At 42.2% G+C, this 17,199-nt stretch overlaps 2 protein-coding genes across 3 annotated transcripts; one reads left to right on the top strand and one right to left on the bottom strand.

The window, feature by feature from the left end:
• Positions 1-1,940: 1,940 nt before the first annotated feature.
• Positions 1,941-6,141, top strand: wdr97 (WD repeat domain 97; the record flags this gene model as incomplete). The annotated part of the gene is given in 24 exon segments (XM_085285851.1): positions 1,941-2,037; positions 2,140-2,255; positions 2,258-2,375; positions 2,378-2,454; positions 2,457-2,634; positions 2,637-2,733; positions 2,855-2,962; positions 3,055-3,093; positions 3,095-3,198; positions 3,270-3,341; positions 3,344-3,521; positions 3,591-3,677; positions 3,789-3,968; positions 4,078-4,144; positions 4,231-4,383; positions 4,466-4,636; positions 4,711-4,912; positions 4,984-5,050; positions 5,052-5,090; positions 5,164-5,184; positions 5,186-5,309; positions 5,491-5,663; positions 5,743-5,801; positions 5,893-6,141. Coding segments are annotated over 24 exon segments (2,676 nt in total), but the record flags the coding sequence as incomplete, so codon positions are not given.
• A 1,206-nt stretch (positions 6,142-7,347) lies between these two features.
• Positions 7,348-9,852, bottom strand: LOC146567263 (leucine-rich repeat-containing protein 14). Of its 2 annotated transcripts, XM_085286986.1 has the most exons (4): positions 9,627-9,852; positions 9,158-9,415; positions 8,233-9,081; positions 7,348-7,921 (listed from the first exon to the last, which is right to left on the bottom strand). In XM_085286986.1, exons 2-4 carry the CDS (start codon positions 9,355-9,357, stop codon positions 7,354-7,356), a joined length of 1,617 nt encoding a protein of 538 aa, XP_085143112.1. In that variant the 5' UTR covers positions 9,358-9,415; positions 9,627-9,852; the 3' UTR covers positions 7,348-7,353. The 2 variants fall into 2 exon arrangements, with proteins under 2 accessions (XP_085143112.1, XP_085143111.1); XM_085286985.1 differs by having other exon boundaries at positions 9,158-9,852.
• Between the last annotated feature and the right edge of the window lie 7,347 nt (positions 9,853-17,199).

Below are 17,199 nucleotides of genomic sequence, written 5' to 3'. Positions count from 1 at the left end.
AATTTAGAAGAATTAATAATAAAAGTTTCTTTTGCTTTTGAAAGGGTCCCAGAGGAAATGTAAAAAAAAAAAATCACAATATTTTGATTTGGTTGTAAATTTTCTGTTGAAAATATTATTTCTAAAATATCAACTTAAAAGTAGTAAAAATGATCATAGCTAAGTCTAAAAACTGCTGCTGCGATCAATAAAATTAGAAGTCACCAAGTCCTGATGGGAGACACCACACAGTGTTTGAGAACAACAGGGTTAAGGTTGTCTGGGACATACAGCTTCCGGTTAATCAGCATGATATAGTGGCATCATAGACTGAAGGTCAGTTGGATCCGATTTCTAAGGTAAAGTTCAGCGTGGTTGCAGTGGTAATAGAAACATTAGTGGCTGTAACCCCCAAACTGGAAAAGTGACTCCCACAAATTCCAGGCACAACATCAGAGGTCTTTTTCTCGAAGTGTGCAGTCTAGGAACAGCTAAGATACTGCACAGGACCTCTAAAAAAACACACCACAGAGCACCACACTTTCTACGCTACTTATTTAATTATACGTTAGGATTTTAACAATATTGGCAGCTATGCTCTGCAAATACCAGACTTTTTAATTAGTAAATATCTGTATAAGCAGTATTAGTCTGGCTCTACAAGTGAAAGCAGCGTATGTTTTGACATCTTTTCGGACTGCATGCTTTAGGGGTCGCTATAGTGCATCATCTGCCTCTTTCTCACCCTACCCTCAGCCTCCCCGTCTGTCACACCAGCCCCTCTGCATGTCCTCCTTCACTACATCCACAAATCTTCTCTGCAGTCTTCCTCTTTTCTACAATCCCCTCCATATTCAAGATTCTTTGCCCAGTATGTCTGCTATCCCTAGTCTGCAGCTGTCCAAACCATCTCACCCTTGCCTTTCTGACTTTGTCTCCAAACTGCTGGCCTGTTCTAAAGTTGTATGAGTGGAAAACAGTCTTGTGTAGAAGAAGATCGTGATGGAGTGCCCAAGAGCAACAAACACAAGTACTGTGCTCTTTCCCAACCTGAGGCTGCTGTCCCAAAGGTCTGGCACTCTGATGTAAGTAAATAGAGACAACAAACCTTTAAACACCTGTCAACATAATGTAGTCCCTTGCAACAGTAACTCAAATTAAGTCATTTTTATGTATATAGTTTTAACTCATAACAAGATGCTTTACACTGTGAGTTAAAGATCCTACAATGTTAGAAGGGAAAAAATCCAACAACAACAAAACTGAACATTTTGATGTGAGCAAAGATGAAATTTCGTGAACACCTGTGTTATTTTGCAGTAGATTGCTGAGGTGTGCTTAATAAAATAGCCCAAGGAGAGTAAGAGGTAGGAGACTGATATCTTTCAAACTTTCATGATGAATTTGTCCATGTGGCGGGGCGTGGCCTGCGGTGCCGTGCAGAGGAGGCGGACGCACCTGCACGGCATCCGCAATCATGCCCCGTCGAATTAAATATTGTACTGGGTCCTGTGGTTGGGTTGTTGTTGTGATAATGTTGAGCGGGCAGCGGGAGAGCTGCAGCTCTGTGAGCATTATGAACATTGTGAACAGCAACCGTGTGAGTCAATAAAGTATGCTGCAAAGTATGGATTTGCACCCGGGTCTGCCGTGGTCGTTTACAGTCCACTCCCCACCTGATGCGACAGATGACTGCCCCTTCCTGAGGCTGGTTCTGCTAGAGGTTTGTGCCTAGTAAAACAGTTTCTCCTTCCCACCGTAACCAAAGTGCTTGCTTCAAAAGGGGTCATCTGATTGTTGGGGTTTTCTCTGTTTCATTGTAGGATCTTTACCCTACAATATAAATCCCCATGATGCAACTGTTGTTGTGATTTGGTGCTATATAAATTCAACTAAAATGAACGGAATTGAATTTTTGAACATAAATATTGACAAATTATGTTTTACAGTGATGTCACTGCATTCAGCTGGACTGTTTGATGATTGCTCTCCGTGACCTGTCCATCAAGGTATGGATTTTAAACTGGTGGCCACATAGGACCCTTTTAGGCCATAAAGGTATATTATGACTGAACTGCTCCATATATCTACTTCTGCCTGTCTCTGATTGGTTATCACCTTAATTTTCTTACATTTCTTGTCTGTTGTTTTTGTCTTTACATGTGGTAAAGTCCTTGTTTTACCGCTCTGGATTAAGGATGCTAATGTCTTCCTCAGTGGATGGTACCATCTGCCGCTGGGATCTGGATAAGTGTAATGAAACTGACTGCATCCATATAGATCAGATCAGAAAAGCCCTCTATTGTGAATAGCAAGTACTAGAAAAGAAGACACCTTCATCTCTTTTTCAAAGCAGGGGCTGCACTTCTGGACCATCAGAAGACTGTACACCATCCACTCAGAGGTGATGAAGGCTCCCCATTGAGACAAATTAAAGTCCCGTCAGTTGCTGCTCCTTACCCTATGCAAGTCCTTCTGCATCAAGGGGGGACAGAAATATCACTCTGGTGGCTGCAGAAACTGGAGCAGTGTTGACCTCTTTCAAGGCAAGGAACAGGATTTTGTGTGATGACTACTGCCTGCACGAAGAGATTCTGTTGGCCTTGACTGAGGCAGTCACGGTGCTTCAAGCCAACACACTAAGTAATCAAATCACTTGATGGAGGAATGGAAAGGCCAGGGACCCTCGAAGGACATTGAAAGCTTGATAGAAAATGATGATGCAGGTACTCTGACAATCCCTGGCCCAGCTTGGCAATATACAGCTATGTGGTAGACAAATATGTGTAATATATCTATATCACTAAAGCACTTCTGGATGGATGCAAACTGCATTTCGTTGCCCTGTACCCGTGCATGTGCAATGACAATAAAGTTGAATTCTATTCTATTCTAAAGAGAGAGCTTTAGAGCAGTGGAGGTTACAGGAGACGAGGGGTTGCAGTCTCAGAGACGAGGCAGCACTCAATAACCCAAAGAACAAGTGAGCATTGTCAGTACAAAGAAAATACTCGATGGTGCTATAGAAAACTCCGGGATTGCCAGAAATCGAATATATTTCTGTGTCTGAGACAGGTTTTTGATCTTTCTTGGTAAAAGGGGAGGCTATGTGAATAATGAATAATGGAAAGGTGTTATGCCGGATGCCAGCATACAATGGTCAGAGAGTCACCACCGTGCAGGTGGATGTCGACAACAAGCAGCTACCTCCCCTCACAAGTATTTACAAATGCAATGCCTTTTTGAATAATTATCACTCATTACCTGATGACTGTATCCCAATCGCCAAGGTGAGGACTTGACATTGGTGGTCTGGAGGGTTAATCCCTACATCCAGAAGTGTCTCACTCGACAACTAAGCACTACAGCCAGCCTCTAGCCCACCTGGCAGCACTGAAGTCCCAACTGGCTGCAACCTTTCAAGAGCCCAATGACAGCTCCTACGGCTTAAAGCATGTCAGTCTGTTGACTCAAAGCCAAACAGATTTTAAGCCTGAAGAAGGAGATTCAGACCACTTAACAGGTCACAGTTTTTATTGCAAGTTACATGCAGAGTTATGTTGTTGTTGTTTCTGTATGTCTCTATGTGCATGTTTGCTTGTGTCTTGCAGGACTGTGCTTCCCCATCTGAAGGTGTTTGTTTCCAGCAGTCTGGATAAGAAGAGGCAAATGTGGGATGAAGAGAATCGCCTCCTCAGGTTGGTGATTATTACAGATGTGAGGAGCAGCCTTTCAGTCCGAGCCTTTGTGTGTATTTCAGACAGGTACGTCTATGTTCTTCAACCTCTTTGTGGGTGTTGCTCCTCCAGGACGCTCCAGCTGAATGCGGTGCCTGAACGCTTGGCGTACAGCGTGTTTGGAGGAGATGTGTTCCTGGGCATCAGAGAGGGCCTGTACGTGATGAGCTGTACAAAGTTCCTGCCACCCAACTACCAGCAAACAGTAAGACATTCACCTGGAGAGCTGTGTGGCTGTGGCTATAATGGAGTGTAATTTGGACTTTTTCATAGCTAACTAATAGTAAGACTCAGATATTTCATATTAAAGATAATGCAAAACAGTGGCCTTATTATCTGTGAGCATTGTTGGTGGAAACAGGACTTCTAGCAGAGATAAAGACGAGGAAGCCATCAGTGATGGACTGAGGGGAGACATGCAGCAAGAGGTGTGTGTAAATGATAGGACTTGAATGTCTAACAGTTGCATTTTATTTCAGATATCTCAGCTGTTTCCTTTTCACCTTTGTTTTAGTACATATTGGTGACTTTAAATAACAGCCTAGAAGCACTTCTGCAAGATGCAGTAAAGAGCAAAAAAGGGAAACTTCCAAGTACAGCGCAAACCAGGAAGGAAGCATTTCAGCGCTACATGAAACTAATATATGGCCTGCTACTGAATATTAAGGTTCTTTCCTCACTTATCTAGTACTGTAAAGCAAATGCAAAAGCTTACATTTACAGTCAGCAAACTTCAAGCTTTCCACTAGACCAAGATAGTTGCTCTAGTGGAGCAACCCAAACCTAGATCGACTCTATTTCGTGGTCAATTCAGGACCCCATAACCACCTCCACCACGGGAAGCCTCACCTGAACTGCCAACGTTCCTTAAAGAGTTCGTAGAGATGGAATGGTTTTGTGATTTGTACCCTGACAAAAAGGTAGTGCAACAAAAATGGACTGCCATGCACAGTAATAACATTTTTATACTGAGGTGTGCATGTGTGTGTCTGAGAGAATCCCAAGCACGCTGTTTCCAGAGAACTCCTTAGATCTGCTCAAATATCTGCAAATCTGCAGCATCTCATTCAAGATATTGATCCTCGCATCAACAAAGGCCCTGCACAGCCGGGACTCTTACAGAACAGACGAGCTATACCAAGGCCTCACTGACTGCGTGCACACATTTGTGAAGCCTCATATGGCACAGCAAGAACCAGACTTTGCAGTTTACAAGTAGAGGATTATTAGGTTGTGATTAATTTTATGTGTGTTTGAGTCAGCTGTGGAGCTGTGCTTACTGAGATCTTAAATCTGTTGATGCATCTGAAACCTGCAGGCTGTGAGCTGATAAATTCTTTTAACTCTTCTAGCCTATAAAGAACTAGGGGTTGGGTGAGTTTTCACTGCTAAAACAAGTAGTTTTTGTTTGTATAGCTAAAATCTTTTTTTTCTGATTTTAACATAGGAAGACAGTAATGCGCGTGCTGACAGCAGTGGCTGTGGCCCAAGGTGGACACTTGGGACTCGGAGCTGGAGGAACAGTGTGACACCTGGAAGAGTCTCCACAGTAAAGCAGAATGATGGCTGGACTTGTGGTTCTCAACATACAAAGTAATTTATTGATTTGAAATGTTTCTGTCTTTGGTTAGAGCTGACATATTTTCAGTATTTCAGTGTGACAAAAGATCAGATCAGTTCTGAGGTCATTTACTGTGACCTCAATTGCTTTAATGTTTTTGACTGCTAGTGTAAGCGGTTAACTACATTCCCACTTTCATTTCCAAACCACCAGGAGCATAGCAGGTATCTCTACCTGAGCAGTAACACCAAGTGGACACCCCCGGCATGCAGTGTGGTTGAAGTGATCAATTATTTCTGCTGTGTGCAAAAGGACGAGCACAACAAACCCAGAAATGCCACACCTCCTGGTCACAAAAACACAGTGCTTTTGCCTATTTATCACAGGTATGTGAAATTAGTGCACATATTAGTTTCACTTCTTCACTGTAAGCTAAAACATTTCATTTCTGATATTTTATTTTAGTAGATTTCAACCAATTCTTCGCCTAGAAACATTCAGCATGTTCAGAACACAGAGAATGCCAGCGGAGTTGTTACTGAACTGTAACAAAAAATTCTCATTAAATGGGGTGATTTACATTCAGAAAATAACCGTCTAATGTTGATCGTCATTCAGGTTGAATTCTGCCTCCCGTGCGACACCGTCCCTTCCTCATGCAGTTCCCCAATTTCATCACTTTGCCGTTAGAAGAAGACTGGTGGAAGGTCTTGACTCAGTCCTATTTTATTCAAGAGCAGTCTTGGGTAGAGTACTACAGATGATGCCTTTCAATCTGTAACAGACTGTAACAACCCCATTAGGCTCAGTAACCCACCTTTGTTGTAAATCAATTTCCAACAGCCGAATAATATCCTTGGCTTCATAAGTGATTTATTCTGTGACTTTCAATGTATAAGTGCATCTGTGATGCACATAAAGCTGATTTGGCGCACTTATTTCTTAATGCTGGTGACTGAAAAGATTTGATTATAAATATTTTTAAACAAACATTCAAGGAACACAGTAATGCGGGTTCGAACAGCAGAGACGCAAGACAGCATGACTTAGTGACTACAAAAGGTACAAACATGATGATATAACAGGATAGTAAGCAGTAACTATCCTGTAGTTTTGGTTGCACATACATCTGCTGATCAGACACTATGTGAATGAATTGTATACAAAAGTATTTTGCTGCATCCCAGCTGTAACCTGATTATTAAAACGCCAGTGATCACCAGTACGAATCCTGCACTGACTTATGCTGTACTAACACTTATAAAGTCAACAAGCAAATCAATTAAATTAGTGCAGCATGTTCTGACTGAATGACAGATTAGTGTCTGTCACTTTTCAGCAGAGATTATCACCTCATCCTGTACATTTATTTAGAACAACCAAAAGTCAAGAGGAGCGAAATTCATCTGAAGACCTGCACTTGTTGATCTGGTGGCTGAGAAATCTGGAAAACCATCAGCTAACCTGCTGACTTGAGCAGCAACATCCAATTTTCTGATGTAACCAGAAGATATGTGAGGAAAGACTTCCATTTCAGTCTGCTGGTCATCGTTTATGATTGTAGCTAAATGTTGGTTTTTTTTTAATTAACAAAAAGTGTGCCATTTGTTTGACAACAAATGGATTTCAAAAATACAGTCCCTCTTCTGCTGTCTACATGGACTCTTTACCTGCACTGAATCAAAGACTCGTCAAATGCCACTGATCATAAAGCTACTAAAAATTTTGACCCTTGGCACAGAGTCAGCATTTTTATGTCCATATCTGTTTAGAGAAAGTGGCTGAGTGGCAACAATGCGATCCCTTCTCTCAAACCCAGACACTTAACAAAGATTACTGGGCCTTGGTGGATATCTGTATTTTACTGAGTAATGTCTTGCTACCTTCATTTGCCTGTTTTGGACTGTAAAAGCTTAAATGCATTACATTTACCATAAGACTAAGTGACAAGGAAAAGGCTATTTAAATTTTTTTTTAAAAAGAATACCCAACCATTTCTCAGGTGACAGTTTGATTGTAAGGCTTCAGTACATTGCTATCGTTTGTCGATGAATGAGCTTAAGAAGCATCTCTGCTTTATGCCACCATGTCTTTATCATAATTCAGCAAGTCACAGGTCAGAAAGATGTCAGAGCGTCCATTGTCGATCAGAACCCCGTTGAGCTTGTTGCTGGTCAGGTTGATGTCTGAGGTTTCATCTAGAGGCCAGTCTAAGAGCTGAGCACTGGAGGGCAGGTCGGGAAGGCCTGGCTGGTAGTCCTCCAGGGGGTTGGGGTACAGTAGCTGTCGTAGGGAGGGCATTCTTACAGCCATCTTCACCAAGTCCATGAGACCAGCCATGGAGAGCGGGTTCAATGCCAGAGCCAAGCTCTTGAGGGCCCGGCAACCTCCTAGTGAGGGCAACAAGAGCCCCAGCAGGCCATCAGTCAGACCACAACCGCTTAAAGACAGGTGCTGCAGGCTGCCCGAAGCCTGGGAGAGGAGGCGGCGAATGGAAGGCAGAGTGTTTTCATCCAAACGGTTTTCGCTTAGATCCAGCTGCTGTAGCGTGGAAGTGTGATGACTGCAGGACAGATAGGCAAAGTCAGCTGGACTCAGGGACAAATAGGGGAGCTCCAAGATCTCCAGAGGCTGAGGCAGAGAGCTGTATCAACAGACAATAGAAGAAAACATTTAAATAATGTCACCTCATCAAACACTTTAGGTTTCATTGTTTGTGTTCTAGCTTTAACAGCATTATTTTAAAGATGTCTGCTCATTTTCTTTGAAATAGTGACTTATTACATAGGCAAAATGCTGATCTTGAACTGGTCAACTTAGTTAATCTGTTATAAGTTTAGTTTTTAAACTGTAACGAAATTTAGAAAAGAGCCAATGGCATTTTGAAAAATCCCTGACTTTGTGTTTGTCAGTGGGTTAAATGCAAAATAATGTAATGAGGTAAACAGGCCATACCTGAGCAACACACGGAGCTGACCAGGCAGGCGCAGTGCAGTGAGGCTGAGGTGTCGCAGTTCCTGCAGGCGTGCCAGACCCTGCGACAGCTCCCCCAGTGCCTCTGACTGGCTGGGATGGACTCTGCGAAAATCCAGGTTACAGTAGTGCAGGCGAAGGGATTTTAGTGCAGGAAATGTGGAGAGCAGAGGCAGCAGTTCAGCCAAGCCAGCCACCCCAAGGCTGCTGTAGCGTATGTCGACGCCCAGAAGTCCTCTGCGGGGGAGCAGATCTAGCAGAATACTGATACTTGGCACTGAAATCTCTTCCACACGCAGGTATCTGCACTGAAGCTTTAGAGGTCCAGATGTGCTCAGAGCTGAGTGAACACGCTCCCAAGAGCGGCCATTAACAAAAAGATCAGCTCTCACATGCACCACCACATCACGATCCATCTCTTTTTCTTCAGCGTCCCTCTCACTGCTCCCTAATACTGTCCTCTCTCTTTTCCTCTCAATCTCCATCCTCCTCCTGACTCCTTTACTTAGGTCTTCTTCACTCACAGACCCTGAAGATTCAGTCCTCTCACCAACATTGGTTGACTCATTACTGTTTAGTTCCCCATCTCTTTTCTTCTGTCCCCTCTCTCTTTTTAAATCCCTCTCCCTTTCCAGAGCTGAGATCCGTTTTCTCTCCTGGTCTCTTTCTTTCTTCTGTTCCCTTCGTGTCCTTTGTGGCCTTCTTGTCCTAACTCTGGCCTTAAGGACCATGGTGCAAAGAGCTACTGTCAGAGACCAGCCTCCCATCGGGTCCCCCATTCCTCCTTCATCTCCTTGCACTCCACAGAGGTCCAAGACTTCCAGTGCACACCTAGATGACAGTTGATATGTTACTCCCAGAAACAATGCTGATATTAGACATCGTGATTCAAACTACTACTACTCACCTGTGGTCTGTCAGTCCTCTAACCACACCAAGCAACATAGACTGAATACAGAGTCGATTTGGCGCAGTTTGTCCCGGTTTCCTCCGACCTCCGACCCGCAGTGTGAGCTCAGGCCACCGCTGCACCAGCTCTCCCACAGCCAGCGGTCTGCAGGTGGAGAAGGCGGCCTCCAGCAGTGCTCTGTACAGATCTTTGGGCATCCACCTCAGCCAGGAATGCGACGAGCTGTGGTCACGAACCACCTCCTTGGCACAAAGGCTCAACAAGGAAAGCACCATTTCAGCACAAAGCACCTTTAGGCTTCAAAGAAGTAAGAGATAACTGGTGCGAAGCAGACTTGCATCTTAGAGTCAACTAGCTTATTTAGCTCCAACGCTAGGATTAGCTTTATGACAGGAACTTGACGCCGTCTAATAAAGCCTCAAAAAAAGATTTTACAACATCACTTGACAGCTACCGTTACCCTTACTGATAGTAAAAACTTGCCGGGACGACTGAAAGCTCCCCGCAGCTGACAAACTGAACGCTGGGATGTAAGGTTAGCTAAAACTGCTGCTAACTGTTTACAATTACAGTTGAGCCTGACGCAGGCTTGTGACGTGGCACGCACAGGAGAAACGTCAGTGCTGTAGAGTTTTAAGTGATGACTGTAGACAGACCTTTATCAGCAGACTTACTACAGTGGCAAACTGCAAATAATATTGAATAAAAATAAGAGAACAGGCGAGGAGGTTAAAATTCATTTAAAAACAAAAAAGGTTACAACTCGATTAAAGTTCTAATTTTCTTGGGCAAAAATCTAAAAAAAATACCTATTATTTTTTAAAAGGTCCCTGATCTTAAAGTCATGAACTAAGAAGTAACAGGGAAGAAATGCACAAAACAGTCATAAAAGTCGCAGGTACACGTGTATGTGAATTTAAAAAACAACAACAACAAACCCAAAGACATAGGAACAATACAACACATAACATAGTTCAGATTTGTTACATAACATGATTGTGTTTGATGCACATAAATGCCATCCAGCGTTTAACAGGTTGTTTTCTTCTACAAGGCCAGTTTCATGACCCTTTTCCTTTAAAGTTTGGATGACAATATGGCAATTTAGGTTTATATACCACAAGTATTTATTTATTGCTAAATTTAAGTCTAATTATCCATCCATCCTCTTCCACTTAGAAACCCAGACCTCCATTCTCCGAGCCACCTTCTCTAGCTTATCCAAGAGAACACTTCCCAGGCCAGCCAAGAGACATAATCCCACCAGTGCCCTGGGCCTACCCCAGGGCTTCATCCTGGTAGGACATACCCAGAACACCTCACCCCAACATGCATCCTAGTCAGAACCATCGTAAACTCAATTTAAAAGCAGAATAATGCACTGTAGATGTGAGTGTGAATGGTTGTTGTCTCAGTCCAGGATGTACCATGCCTCTCATCCCATGACAGCCAGGATAGATTCCCGCCTAAGAGGAAAAAACCTGATGGATGTTTGGAACGGTCCTTTTCACCAGTAATTCTGAGCATCAGTTCTACGAGATATACCATAGAGTCAACAGGAAAACACTAATATAACAGAAATGCGCCATGGTATGGTGGATGTTTTATGTATTTTCTGATAATTTCTGGCAATCGGAATCCATTAGACTGATGAAAAAAAATTAATGGTAAAGTATAATATTTCATTCTAGAATTAAAGGAGGATGATGTACAAAGTAGTATAATACAGAATAATACTGGAATATCGAACTTATTCTTTTCTTGTTTTTTCTGTCATTTGCACATAACGATTCCCAGATTATTCTGTCTTTCACCAAATAGAGTCATAAATCAATTTTCTTTGATTTATTGTTCAGACTTGTAGATGTTATTTATCTTGTTTTGAGTGCACTTGGCCTTCTAACAGAGGTGTCCAAAAATGTGTACAAACCGAAAAATAGTTTTCAGGCCAGTGATGAAAGAGGCCTGGAATGAGTCACCATACAGTGCTGGTGCTCAGGCTGATAGTGATACATCACAGAGTCTGTGCTTCAGTGACTTCTAGTACAGTCCACACTGTACCTCAACAGATTCAGTAGAATAAGTCAATAAGAGACCAACCAGTTAAAACGAGTACAAACAGAAGCTGAATGGATCTTGAGCATGGATTTATGGACCAGGATTAACAAAAAAATTTTAAGTGTAAAGGGTTCTGGGTATTGGAGCTTAAAAGCTTAAGCAGTTCTTCAGTAGACATTTTGAGGGACTTTCAGTAAACCATTGGCTCAAGCTTGCTATGGTCCAGACTTGCAAACAAATGGTGTACATTGGAAGTTTTTAAATGGCAACCTTATAGAAAAAATAACTAATACCTCTCAGATCTTTCAGGCTGTAAAATCGTCATCTGTATTATGCCCGAAGGAAGATCGATAAACAACATTCAGGGGCTTCAGAGTGAGAACAGGGGACCACCAAAAAAATCATATTACTATTATCCAAAAAGGAGAGAAAAACATCATCAACTTCAATTCATCAAACTCTCTTTGTGTGGATTTAAATGCATAATGCACATTTGCGCAAAGTACTCCTCTTTCTCAGTGTATAATCCCATCTTACTTTGAAGCAGCCTGCTTTGTATCCAATACAGGAAATCACATACAGTGCACTATAGTGTGAATAATCACAGGTTTTAACATGCATCACAGATCTTTGCGAAGCAACACCTGCCAGTGTCCTATTCTAGAGTCACATCATATCTGCATCATCTTTCCCTGACTAAAACTGAAACGCCAGATGAGAAAGAAAATAATTTAAGCTCTTTGCATTTTACCAATTAAATAAATATCAATTTGGCACAGATTAAGAAGTGATACTGTACAGCTGTCTATGAAGGAGACAGCTTACAGGTATTCAAGTAAAAAACATTCACTTCCACTCTTACTTTGCGCAAAATGTGTACAAAGTATCTACAGCCCCTTGAAATGCTGTAAATATTAAATCCAAAAACACAGCTCATATTTAATTTGTGCTCATGGAGCTGAAACGAGAGGATAAGCCAGTAGATGGCGCTAAATGATCATGGACGAGGAGCGCTCTTGATTTCAACAGGAGATAAACATCCTTATCTGTACAGTCCTCATACATAAAAATATAATATAAAACAAGACACGTTTTTGAGTTTAACACAGCAATCAACTGCTTTCAATTAGTCTTTCACATGTGCTCTTTTTTTATCTTAGTTATCACTGCGTGACTTTTCCTCACTCAACCATTATTACATCACTGTGACTGTACTGCTCTGTGGAGCTGATGCCACATCTGTAGAGCTGTTTCTGCTGTTAATTAAATTCACTTTAAAGCTGCTGGTGGTTCAGGTGAAAGTGTAAACCTCAGTAGTGCTTCTGTTCGGTACCGATTAGGATGAAGATGAAGATGAATGTTGTGTTAGTCATTTTATGGTGCATGCAAAGAGCTCAGATTTTGCTCTGCTCACTCGGGCTTTAAATGCATTTCTCTGCTGTAATTGATGCTTTGTTTGTGAAAGTAATCACTCTGCTTTGTTTAGAAAGGGCACGAGTATGCACAGCTATTAATATGCTCGAAAATCACACAAACACACACACACACACACACACACACAAAAAGCTTAAATCCTTTCAGATGACAGCGAGGATCTTTTTTCCCCGTCTCGTTACTCCTCCTCCCTTTGATATAAAACAGCTCCTTCATCAAGTTTAAAAAACGTGATGAAATAAGAGTGATTTGGATGATGCCTCCTCCCATGCAAGACTGCTCATCTCCTCAGCTAATGTCTTCAGCTAATGACTTGAACTAAACACAATTGCAAAAAGTGTCATTGTGTTCAAAAGTATCGGACAATAGTTTTAATGGCACACCACAGTAAAAGCCAATTTTACAAATGAGCGTTAGATCAAATCAAATCAAATCACAAATCACTTTTTATTGTCACATCACATGTGCAGGCACACTGGCACAGCACATGCGAGTGAAATTCTTGTGTGCGAACCCCACAAGCAACAGAGATGTGCAGACACAACAACACGAACGAGCAAAATACAAGAATGGCCAACCTGAAACTAATAAATATATGTACAATATATAATAGTGTATGCATTTCTGGATGTGTATACTAAATATTTTCCTACGTGTGTGTGTGTGTGTGTGTGTGTGTGTGTGTGTGTGTGTGTGTATACACATTTTTACAAATTAAATAGTAAAAAAATAAAATAAAATAATAATAATAATAATAATAATAAAATATATAAAATATACAGAGTTGAATATGTGCAAAACAAGTGGCATTTATATACAGTGTGGAGTGCATAATGTTGAAGTTCCAGTAGTGAAGCTGAGGTGTCTATGACGTGTTCAGCAGTCTGATGGCCTGGTGGAAGAAGCTGTCTCTCAGTCTGCTGGTACGGGACCGGATGCTGCAGAACCTCCTTCCTGATGGAAGCAGTCTGAACAGTTTATGGCTGGGGTGACTGGAGTCCTTGATGATCCTCCCCGCTTTCCTCAGGCACTGCTTCCTGTAGATGTCTTGGAGGGAGGGAAGCTCACCTCTAATTATCCGTTCAGAGCACCGCACTACTCGCTGGAGAGCTTTGCAGTTGTAGGCGGTGCTGTTGCCATACCAGGTGGTGATGCATCCAGTGAGGATGCTCTCAATGGCACAGTGATAGAAGGTCCTGAGGATGCGGGGGCTCATGCCGAATCTTTTCAGTCTCCTGAGAAAGAAGAGGCGCTGCTGCGCCTTCTTCACTGTTTTGTTTGTGTGTACTGACCACGTAAGATCCTCAGCCAGATGTACACCAAGGACCCGGAAGCTGCTCACTCTCTCCACAGCAGCGCCGTTGATGGTGATGGGGGTGTGTACTTCTCTGCACCTCCGGAAGTCCACTATCAACTCCTTTGTCTTTGCGACGTTGAGGGTGAGATGGTTGTCTTGACACCAGTGGGTCAGGGCGCTGACCTCCTCCCTGTAAGCCGTCTCATCACCGTTGGTGATAAGACCCACCACTGTAGTGTCGTCCGCAAACTTCACAATGATGTTGGAGCTGTTAGTGGCTGTGCAGTCGTAGGTGTAGAGTGAGTACAGGAGAGGGCTCAGTACACACCCCTGTGGAGCACCAGTGTTCAGTGTGATGGGGGATGAGGTGATGCTGCCCAGTCTGACCACCTGGCGTCTGTCAGACAGGAAGCTAAGGATCCAGCTGCAGAGGGAGCTGCTCAGTCCTAGATCCTGCAGTTTCCTGTCCAGCTTCGAGGGAACGATGGTATTGAATGCTGAGCTGTAATCTACAAACAGCATCCTCACATACGTGTCTCTCTTCTCCAGGTGTGACAGGGCAGTGTGTAGTGTCAGGGCTATGGCATCATCAGTGGACCTGTTGTGGCAGTATGCAAACTGTAGAGGGTCCAGTGAGTCGGGTAGTGCAGAGCAGATGAAGTCCCTGACCAGCTTCTCGAAGCATTTGCTTACGATGGGGGTCAGGGCTACAGGTCGCCAGTCGTTCAATGAGGAGATGGTGGAGGATTTGGGTACAGGGACGATGGTGGCCATTTTGAAGCAGGCTGGGACTACAGACAGAGAGAGGGAAAGGTTGAAGATGTGCGTGAACACTCCAGCCAGCCAGATCAAAGGCACTGTCAAAGTAACAACAGCTGTAATAGAGGATTAGAAAACAGAGAAGTAGAACCATTAAGTCCTCACAGTATCCAGCTTTAATTACTATTATCATTCATAGTTTGTCAAAATGTCTTCAGTGAAAAATGTCTACCATTACTCACATTCGCTTTGACACCATTATACATATCCACCGATTCTTTGGTTTCCTTCCCTTTATTTGAAATGTGTTGTGCTCAATACATCCAGTCCCTCTTTTTTCACACATGCTGACTGTTAAATGTTTCACAATGTGTGTGTGTGTTTTTTTTAAAATTGTTTTTCTCCCTTCGTAAAGGGCGGATCTGTCAACAGAAAGTATTAAAAATGGTGAAATAAACACAATATGCTCGACAGACTGCCAGCAGGGAAGCCAAAATGAAACAAACACATTCCTTTGTTCTTCTTTTGCATTAGAAAAAACCCACCGCTCTGCTTATTAATCTAATAGTGCCCCAAAGAAATCATGACACAAGACTGTAGGAAAAAACTCCTGAAAAAACTCTTATATGCAACATGATGCGAGCAATGTGCAACCTGGATTTATCAGTAACTACGCAGCTGTATGCTCTGCGGTCAGGGATATTCTGCTTGCTGTGGCTTCTCCTCTCAGTATTTTAATTCCCTCCTGGATTTCTCTGGTGCTGATTGAAGACATTTTGATTCTTGCCGCCTTTGTTGTTAATCTCATGTAATTTAATTTGACACAAAACCCCTCCTGCAGTTTTTAAACCCTCAAACAGCCACACTTATCTCCCTGACTCCTCCCATCACTCAGTCAGAAACACAGTTATGCATTTCTGTTAATACTACCAGCTTCTGCTCTGAAACAATTACACTGCCCTGACTGCCTATCCATATTACCAGCAGAAGATGCGTTAGACATATTGAATAATTATTTAACAATACAAGATGATAAGATCTCTACCTTAAGTCTCACAGGACAATGAAATTTAAAAATAAATATAAAGCATTTGTAGATGTACACAGTCGTGGTCAGACGTTTACATCCACTTGTCATGAACATGAACGTCGTGGTATTTTGGGGCTTTTAAATGTTTCTTTGGAATCTTTATTTCTCAGGATGGAATAATTGTACAGCATACATGTTTAATGAAGTGAAGCTCTCAGTGAACTCAGTGAAGATCTAAGAAGGTTTCTTGAAGCCATTTCTAAACAACTGCAAATTGCAAGATCACCAGTTCAAACAACTGTATGTCAGTAAGTTATTCAGATGCCTCACCACTTTGCCAAGGTAGGGAAGAAGATGCAAACTGTCACCCTCAAGTGAGAGGAAATTGATTAGGATGTTCAGGAATGACCCAGGAACCACCAAGGCTTAAGCCCGCCGTGAACTGGAAGCTGCTGGAGCAATATCTACATTGTTGACAGTGAAGCATGTTTTAAATCACCATTAACTGAGAGTGTCCCAACCAGGACAGAAGCCACTGCTCCAGAATCGACACAGTCAAGCTTCAGTGAAGTTGTAGCTGCCCACAAGTATAAGCCAAATAAGGAAGAGAAAAATTGACCAATTTCAATTACAAGAGGTATGTTTGAAGGATTAAAGGGGAGGGTTTCAACTCTAAGAACATTATACGAACTGTCATGCATGGTAGTGGTAGCATCATGCTCTGGGGCTGTTTTGGTGTCACTGGTACTGGTGCATACAAGGGGATGAAATAATGAAGGATGGCAACCTCCAAATTTTTCAAATTCACCTCAAATCAGCTACAGACACAATTGGTCATTCCAACAAGACAATGATCCCAAACATATTAAAGAAAATAGTATTGGAGTAGATAAAGCAGGCTAACATTAAGCTTCTGGATTGGCCTTACTGAACTCAAACCTCAACTGTTCCAAGAAGAGTGGCCAAATATCCAGCCAGAGTTATGCCAGAAGCTTGTTGATGGATACCAAAAGTCTCTGGTTGAAGTAAAACTTGCTAAGGGACATTTTAAACCTTAGTATAATTTTGACCTTGTGTGGAGAAAATCCAAAATAACTTCATTCAATATCCAGTTCAAGTCATTATAGATGTATCATGTACTATCATTCCACCTTGGGAAAAGAACAGTTCAAAGAAATCTTTAAAAGCCCAAACTGGTATTTGACATTGACATTTATGCCCATACTGAGTGGATGTAAACTGACTGTAGCTGTACATAGGTAGCTTAGATATTTCATTCTTCAGCAAAAGCCCATTATTCCTTGAATTTACTTCTTGCTGTTACAGCCAACATCCTCATCCATTTGCCTTTTGTTTTCAGCATTTACTTGTGTACATCACTTTACAGGCAGTCAATTAAAAAAAAAGGGACAAATTATTGATGGCAATGAAAAGCAAGTTTTTCTTCTCAGTTATTCACGG

This window comes from Mchenga conophoros, linkage group LG9 (genome assembly GCF_057382185.1).
Source record: "Mchenga conophoros isolate Kocher_MC1m ecotype Shallow Benthic linkage group LG9, M_conophoros_male_GT1.1, whole genome shotgun sequence".
Classification (NCBI taxonomy): Eukaryota; Metazoa; Chordata; class Actinopteri; order Cichliformes; family Cichlidae; genus Mchenga; species Mchenga conophoros.
Note: the sequence above shows the minus strand (reverse complement) of the source record. Positions and strands in the feature narration are given on the sequence as shown.

What these genes read in the sequence shown, in the direction of transcription:
- LOC146567263 (XM_085286985.1), bottom strand. Translation starts at nt 9,435, where the DNA reads ATGGTGCTTTCCTTGTTGAGCCTTTGTGCCAAGGAGGTGGTTCGTGAC. An exon ending in AGAGGACTGACAGACCACAG is followed by an intron (nt 9,082 to 9,157) that starts GTGAGTAGTAGT and finishes ACTGTCATCTAG; the next exon opens with GTGTGCACTGGAAGTCTTGG. An exon ending in CAGCTCCGTGTGTTGCTCAG is followed by an intron (nt 7,922 to 8,232) that starts GTATGGCCTGTT and finishes CTGTTGATACAG; the next exon opens with CTCTCTGCCTCAGCCTCTGG.